The sequence below is a fragment of the Lagopus leucura genome, unplaced genomic scaffold, assembly GCF_019238085.1.
Source record: "Lagopus leucura isolate 7727_CA_CO unplaced genomic scaffold, USGS_WTPT01 34910-0_obj-0_obj, whole genome shotgun sequence".
Classification (NCBI taxonomy): Eukaryota; Metazoa; Chordata; class Aves; order Galliformes; family Phasianidae; genus Lagopus; species Lagopus leucura.
Window position 1 is genome coordinate 1 of NW_024969110.1, and position 7,798 is coordinate 7,798.

Here is a 7,798-nt window from a genome sequence, read left to right on the forward strand (position 1 = left end):
GTCATCCCACCAGCGTCCACCTGTGATGTTGTGGGCCAGCTTTATAAAATAGGAGGCATTACTTTTGGATCAGCCCACGTGCAATTACGAAAAATTCAGGTTTATAACGGCTGGCCGAGTAAATTAGTGGCTGCTAATGAGATCCACCACTCTAAAATAACAGTAGTTAGACACTGATAGCTTTCAAGGTCAGTTTAAATTATGTGGCTGTGTTGGGTTATTTTTTTTATTTAATGGGTTAATTATTTAATGGGCTAATTTAGTGGGTTTATTTTTTCATTTAACTGGGTTATGTTTTTATTTAACTCTTCAGGTGTGGCTCTCTGAATCTGCAAACTGACCAGCAGACTGAGTGGAAATAAAGCCAATTAATTTTTATTGGAAGTACTGCATACAGAGCTGGAACCCCCGGTAAAAGAAAGGCGCAGAGCTCTTGGATCAAGAGGAGGGCCACTAAGATGATCAGAGGGCTGGAGCACCTCTCGTGTGAAGAAAGGTGGAGAGAACCAGGCTTGTTTAGCTTGGTGAGGAGAAGGCTCCGGGCAGACCTCATTGTGGCCTTCCAATTCTTGAAAGGAGGATATAAACTGGAGGGGAAACAGCCGTTGACGAGGCTGGATAGTGGTAGGATAAGGGGGAGTGGTTTTAACTGTGAAAGGGGGGATAATCTGGTTCGATGTTAGCAGGAGTTCTTCACAAGGAGGGTGGTGACGTGCTGGAACAGCTGGCCGAGAGGTGGTGGATGCCCTTGGAGGCATTCAAGGCCAGGCTGGATGTGGTTCTGGGCAGCCCAGTCTGCTGGTCGGTGACCCCACACACAGCAAGGGGGTTGAAACCAGACGATCTTCAAGGTCCTTTTCAACCCAGGCCATCCCACCAGTCTTTGATTCTATGATCTTCCATTCACAGGTGGAAATCTGGACGGCTTCCCAGCCCCCTTGCCGACAGCTCCACCGCGGTCACCACGGTTGGCTGCACCTTCCTCTCTGGAGCGGTGCGAGCATCGAGCCCTAGGGAGGTGAGAAGAGCAGAGCGCGGAGCGTTACGGGCTGAGCGCAGGCAAGGCAAGGCAAGGCTGGGCTCCAGCCCGGCTCTCGGGATCTGCTGCCTATGGAGCTCACCTGGGAAGCTGCCGCTTCAGCTCCAGCTTCTGCCGGTTTCTTTCCACAGTGCTGGCAAAAGCCTCTTGCTGATGGAGGTGCAGCTCCAACTTCTGGAGCACCTGAGCCGCTCGGTGGGAAAGGAGGCTGCAACAGGAGGAGAAAGTCATCCCTCGGGATCCACCGAGCCGCCCCTGCCTCTGCCCTCACCCGGCCCCGCACCCCGTGCTGCCCCCTGTGTGTCCCCAGCCGTGCACCCCACCAGCAGTTTTTGTCCCGGGCCGTGCCTGTCCCCGAGCTGCAGAGTCACAGCTGCCCAAGAGCCTCGGGCAGCTGGCAGAGCCCGCACACACTCACTCAGCATGCAGTGCCAGCTTGGTCGCCGTCCCCATTTTACTTCCTGGCACAGGATCCACGTCCTTCCTCCATCTCCTTCCCACTTGCTGTCTCCTGGGCTGGGCTGGAGGATGCGGAACACGCACGCTCTCCCTGGCCAACAGCTGCCAAAGAGGAGACGCTGTCAGCAAAGCGGCTGGGAGCACGGGGCTGTTCCCCCGAGGCCCTCTGCCAAGGGCCCTGCAGCAGGCCCCGGCAAGCAGGAGACTCAGCCCTCCGGCCCACGGCTCCCACCGCCCTTCCCTTCTCCCTGCGGGGCCGTGCCAAGCTCTCCTCCCGGGGAGGAGCGGGCCAGCCCCTGCCATGCTGCGCGGCGCCTGTCCCGCTCCCACCCCCTGCGCCCTGCTGAGCCTGTTGCCAGCAGGGTCGATCCCTGACGGTACCTGGGGCGGACGCTGGTCCTTCCCTACGCTCCAGCCTTCCCATGCTGCCATTTCTGCCTGTGTTTGCTCTATTTGCTGCTGGTGCACAGGCCATGTGTGGTCTGCTTCTTTCCACAGTGCAGACACTTCCCGGAGCTCCTGCAGAGACACAGCAGCATACAGGATCAGCCTCAGTCCCTGGGGCCTTCCTTCAGCTCCCTGCTCCCGCTCCTCTCCTCTGCCGGCCTGTCAGCACTGCTTTGCCCCTGAAGGACCAGGAGCCCCAAAGCCAGTGATCCACAACTCGTGGCAAACAGAGGCCGTATTCCTCTCTCACAGCCCCTGTGTGTGCTGTGGCAGGTGGCAGGCCAGGAGGTGAGAAGAGACAGGGAAGGTGTGCAGCACCCCCCATCTACCGAAGAGGAGCTGAAGGAGCGGACAGAAATGTGAAATGATGGCACCCGAAGGGCTGTGCTCCAGATCACTGCACACACAGAGGCTTTTGCTTCCCTCCCTGTGGAAGCACTCAAGGCCAGGCTGGGTTGGGCTTAGAGCAACCTGGTCTAGAGACAGGTGTCTCTGCCTGCAGCAGGGGATTGGAACCAGGTGATCAGAACGGTCCTTTCCAAGCCAAACTTTTCTATGATTCTACCATTCTGTCATTGGTGCAATCTCAAGCAGCACAGTCCCTGCAGCAAGGCAGAGCCAGTACCTGCAGCACTCTCTTAGATTCCTCGGTGGCAGGGAGTGCAGTGCTGGTCTGTGCAGTAGACGCCTCCTTCTGTTCTCCTGTCTTTGTCCTGCGGAAGCTGCCTGCACACGGTGGGAGCACGCTGCAAACAGACACAAGAGGAGTCTGCAGGAGCCCGGGGCACCTTGGTCTCCCCGTGCTCCCACAACCGTAAAGATGGGCTCTGGCGCAAGACGCCTGGAGAGATGCCTGAAGGGAGAAGAGCTTCTGCCATCAATAGGGATCAGCACTCAGCTCCCCCAGGGACCGGGGACCAGGGTAGAACATGAAGCTGGTGTGTCTGCCTCGGGAAATCGTGCTGCGCGCTTGCCGTCCCTGGAGAGAACAGCCCCCCTGGGACACACGTGTGTCAGGAGCCTTTCTGGGTGCCGAGAGCTGGCAGCTCCGAAGGGGAGGCCGCTCCTACACGAGCGCACGCATCTCCTTCTTTTTGCTGAAGGCCCTCACCTGGTAGGAGGCTCCTTTGCCAACTTTTGCTGCCTTGAGCCTGGCTCGTGCTGCAGCAGCATGGGGGGGGTAAGTGTCTTCCGCTTTGGCAGCAGCCTGCCGGCAGAGACTCCTGCAACCAAGAGAGAAAGAAATTCTTCAGAGCAGCCCCACGGGCACGGCACGTGAACCTGGATCCGGTCACCCGGCACAGGACAGGGCCCCCCTCCCCACAGCTGGGACCCGCTCCCTCACCTCTACTCATCTTCCGCTCTGTTGCGGATTTCTTGTCTGCAGCAGCCTCTGCTCTGCTCTTTTCCACAGTGAGCTGAAACCTGGAAACAGAGAGTGACAACCCTTGAAGAAGGATGACCTCCTACCCCACGCAACTGGTCAGCGGTATTTATCTCTGTGCTATGCAAAGCGTGGCACCCTTTTCCTTCCTGGCCATGCCAAACCAGCACATGTAGCCTAAATTCCTCTGCATGTGCAGTCCGTTCCCTCTGAGGGGAATCGGGACAGCTTGGGCACCAGTAACACAACCGCGATCCCCCATCGCTCCGGGAGAAGACACACACAGCCGAAAAGCAGCAGTAGTTAACCAGGAGCCAGACTTTCCAGGATTTTTCCCCAGCTAGATGCTGAGCACAGAGACCCAGCAGGGCATGTCCCAGAGGAGGAGGTGGGAAGGAAGCCTGTCTGCTGGCCAGCTAAGAGCTGCAGAGGAAACGCACTCACCTCGGGAACAAGCGGATCCCACGGGCGGTGGTCTCTGGCCCGAAGTCAGCAAGATCTTCCGTCCAGAATCTCTGCAAAGGGACACAGACCTGCTGGAGGCTAGCCAAGGCCATTTCTTCATGGCTCTTGTTGACAGGAAGCAAACCTGGCTCCTGTGCCAAGAGAAAGCTGCTCTCCACCAAAGCCTCGTCTGTGAACATCAGAGCTTTGTTCTGCTCTGAAGGAGCAGGATGGCAAAATAGTGAGGCCGTGCAAGAGCACTGCCAGGCAGGGGCAGAGATCCAGGAAATCCCTTTGCCCGTGGAGAAAGCCATGGGGGCAAGCGTGGGGAAAGGCATTTGACTGGCCTGCCACATCCAGGCTGGCCAGCAGTGATCCGATGGTGCACCTCACAACCTCCTCAACTTACGGTGTGGATCAGTGCGAGGACGGGGGCATTGCTCTCCAGCGTTTCAACGCAGCTGCAGAAGAACCTCATGCAGAGGAAGTTGTCTTGGCAGGTCATAACGCCGAGGTTCTTGAACACGAACGGGACGGGCGTCTTGTTCCTCAGGAGGTGACAGTAGAAGAGGACGCTCTCCCGCACGCAGCGCGGCACCAAGTGCAGCGGGACGCCAGAGGCTCGCGAGAGCTGCCGGTAGTTGAGCGGCTCAATCTTGATGCTGTCTGCAAGGAGAAGTCACATCCTCACTGCCACAGCCAGCCCATGCAGCATTCATAACCAAATCCACAGAAAAGGTCCTTTAAAGAACACAGCCGGCCGGACGTGGGGCAGGAAGGGGAAGGTGGCTGCTGCCTTCTTACCAGGGATGATGTCGCTGGGAGACTGGAGGTCTGGCAGCCACAGCGCCCTGATATCCAGTTCGAAGACGGGTCTTCGGACTGGAAGCGCCTCTTCTTTGCTGTGGAGTTGCTCTCGGACCCCAGCAAAGATCCCGAGTTCCGGAACCAGGACGCCCTGCACAGGGAAAAGACAGGCTGATGAGCATGTACTTTAGGGGCGGCAAAAGCCACGAACATCAGGAGCGTGGTGTCACTGCTCTCCCCACTCCTGACGGACAGGGGGGCGAGATGGGTCTCTCTGGAAAGCTTTAGAAAACATCTGTGGTCCCTGCTATACAGTCATCTCCATACAGTATTTCCCAACATCCCTTGGCTAGAGAAGAGCCCGGGCATGGACAGCACAGGGCTTAAGCCTGGGACTGATTGCCACGGATTATCCTTGGCACAGCCAGAAAACCCCCCACCCATTTCTCCCTTTGCTCTCCCTGTTCTGACCGCAGGGCAGAGCGAAGCCCCTGCGTGTGCCAAACATTTGCTCAGGGCAGCTCTGGCCATGGGTTTCCCTCCCAGTTGGCCAACAAGCCGCTCTGGGTACCCGGCTTGGGCTCAGCATGCTGCTGTGGTGCTCAGGGAGGGAATGCTCTGCAGGGCCAAGGCTCCCGGCAGCACTGAACCCCTCTCCAGGGCGAGGGCCACTGGGACACCAGCCCACCTTGTCCAGCTTCATCTGTTCCAGGATGTACTCAGACACAGCATCCCAGACCGCCACAATCTCTGCAAAGGAAAGAAAAGATATGTCAGGCTCCAGGCCAGCCTCTTCACAACCTCTTGGCAAGCTCCTCACACAGACAGTGATCGATACGTGCACACGCAGAAAAACACCACCATGGCTATGGAGCTGGGCTTTGCTCCGATTTCAGCCTTATTCAGATCCCCAAGGGGAAATGGGGACATAGGAAGCCTCTGGGAAACGGGATGCCTTTCCTCCCAGAGCTGGAATCTACAGAAACACCCTCTCCCAGGGAAACCTGGCCTTGGACTGCCCTATCACAGAACCTGGGGGCTCTGGGCAGCTCTACTCCCAGGACCTGGCTGCCATGTGGTCCCCAGAGCCCAGTGGGACCCTTTGGCGGGGCTCTTGCAGCGGCTCCCAGCCACGTCCAGCCAAGCACAGAGGGCAGGAGCTGCGGCTTTGGACTAACAGCTAACAGCCCCGTGCGATGCCTTGGGAAGGGGGTCTGGAAAGCCTTACCTTCGGCAGAGAGTTCCAGCAGCGTTGGGAACGCGGAGGCCAGCTCCGAGCTGACGCTCACAGTCCAGCAGCCTTCCATGTGGCTTGCCGACAGCCCTCAGCTCAGAACTAAGGATGGCCTCCACCAACAAGGCTCCTCAACCAACCAACAATTCTCTGCAAAGTGTCCCTGCTCCTCCACGCGTCAGCAAGGGTCACCCAGTGCAGACTGGCTGCACCAGAGCCAACTCCTGGCCGCAGAAGGACAGAGCCCCTGAGCAGTGCTGCAGCAGCACCCAGGCCTTGCAGGGAAGTGCCGGCACTGCCGCTGCCCCGGGGAAGATCTGCTTGTGAGGCAGCTAATGGCATTGTGACATCAGCCCGTGTCACCTGGAGCTCTGTTAGGCATTGTGACATCAGCCCGTGTCACCTGGAGCTCTGTTAGGTCACCGGCACAGAGAGGGGAGTTCCTGTTCCAGGAGGAGTTCCAGTTAACTTACTAAATTATTTTACAAAAGAACGCAAGCCTAACTGTAATGGTTTATTAAGAGAAGTTGTTTCACGTCTGCTAAATAAACAAAACCCTGTGCATTCTCAGGCACACACACCTCACGAGCTTGAAATATCATTATCGACAGTCGCTGTGGTTTACTCGGCAAATGGCACAAGAACCTGCCACGTGTCACACAGGCTGAATTCAGCTCAACAGAGGCTGGGTGGTGAGCGCGAGAGGCAGGCAGCCCTGCACCGTGCCTGCCATGCATCACACGGCACTCTTTCTGCTGGGGCCCACACGAATGTTGCTCAGTGCCGACTCTCCCATAGACTGAGTGTTACATTGCGGTATCTGCAGGCAGACGAGATGCCAGCAGGTGCCGTGGAGGCAACAGACGCTGGCAAGAGAGGCTGCAGAAGGATTCCCGTCATCCGGCATACGCAGGCACACCTGGTGCCTTTGGAGATGCTCTGTTGCCTTTCGAGCAGGGTTTCCAAGTTCCAGAAATGCTTTTCTACCAAGTTCTGCGAGTTGTAGGCACTTCAGAGCAAAGAAACCTCACCCACACACATCAGAAAAATAAACCCGACCAGGGGAAGTTTTTCACTTAGAAGCTGGTGAGTTGCTGGCACAGGCTGCCCAGAGATGCTGTGCATACCCTGTCCTTAGGGGTGTTCAAGTTCAGGCTGGATGGCACCCTGGGCAACCTGACCGGGAGCCTGATCTCGCTGTTGGCCGCAGCAGGGGGTTGGAACTGGGTGATCTGTTGAGGCCCCATGTGCTGAAAGGCAGCCACGTGGTCTCCCCAGAGCCTTCTGTTCTCCAGGCTCAACGAGCCCAAACCTCTCAGTCTCTCTCCAAAGGAGACGTTCCCGATGCTGGCCTTTCAAGTCACGTTGCTGACGTCCAAGTTACGTGCCCATCACGTGCTGATGCTGTTGTGCCAATCGATGGGCTCAACAGGGAGAACAAAGACACCAACATCTTTGAGATAGGCTTATTTTACTGCCTACGACAAAATAGTAGAAACAATAATAGTGGCAGCGTCTGTAGCCAAAGGAGAAGCTAGCAGTAAAGGCAGTAAGCAAGGCAGTGGGCCTGCTCCTTGCCACGTGAGCGCAGCGATGAAGGAAGGTACGTCACCAATTACCCCAGTATTTAACCATCACCCAGAGCCGCAGTCACTGGGGAGCCCGTTTGCAATGAGGATCTGGAGAACCTCTCCCAGCCACGGGGAAGTTGCATCCATCAGCAATGCATCCATCCCACGGGTGAGGCGTCCAGAGCCGCTGCAAGCAGCTCCAGCCCTTCTAACACGGAATAAACCAATCGACGGGGAACAGCCGGTGCCCTCTTTCTCCTCTCAGTTTTCTCCCCGAAGCCTGGCCAGAGCTCAAGGAGAAACAAAAGGAGTCGTGCTGTCAATCCTGCTGTAGCACGGGCCTCTTTGGCAAGGCTGTCTGCCCAGCCCCCCCGCAACGGGCTTCATCGGGTAACAAACACGGCAGCAAAGCT

The 7,798-nt window shown here is 57.2% G+C and overlaps 1 protein-coding gene and 1 long non-coding RNA gene across 3 annotated transcripts; one reads left to right on the top strand and one right to left on the bottom strand.

The window, feature by feature from the left end:
* Positions 1 to 319: 319 nt before the first annotated feature.
* LOC122194017 lies at positions 320 to 4,814 on the top strand. The gene is made up of 3 exons (XR_006183028.1): positions 320 to 524; positions 910 to 1,018; positions 1,997 to 4,814. It is a non-coding gene; the product is annotated as an uncharacterized LOC122194017 (long non-coding RNA).
* On the bottom strand, positions 808 to 5,675 carry LOC122194016. Of its 2 annotated transcripts, none has more exons than XM_042894927.1 (11): positions 5,269 to 5,675; positions 4,578 to 4,731; positions 4,183 to 4,439; positions 3,774 to 3,844; positions 3,291 to 3,370; positions 3,057 to 3,168; positions 2,571 to 2,691; positions 1,880 to 2,017; positions 1,458 to 1,600; positions 1,122 to 1,247; positions 808 to 1,010 (listed from the first exon to the last, which is right to left on the bottom strand). In XM_042894927.1, the coding sequence occupies exons 1-11, from the start codon at positions 5,281 to 5,283 to the stop codon at positions 890 to 892; spliced, it is 1,338 nt and encodes a 445-aa protein (XP_042750861.1). In that variant the 5' UTR covers positions 5,284 to 5,675; the 3' UTR covers positions 808 to 889. The 2 variants fall into 2 exon arrangements, with proteins under 2 accessions (XP_042750861.1, XP_042750860.1); XM_042894926.1 differs by having other exon boundaries at positions 3,774 to 3,862.
* Between the last annotated feature and the right edge of the window lie 2,123 nt (positions 5,676 to 7,798).

Bases quoted from the DNA above. Each gene is read 5' to 3' on its own strand.
- LOC122194016 (XM_042894926.1), bottom strand. The intron at 3,371-3,773 runs GTGAGTGCGTTT...CTCTGTTTCCAG, and splicing joins GGGATCCGCTTGTTCCCGAG to GTTTCAGCTCACTGTGGAAA. The intron at 1,011-1,121 runs GTGAGCTCCATA...TCACCTCCCTAG, and splicing joins CTGAAGCGGCAGCTTCCCAG to GGCTCGATGCTCGCACCGCT.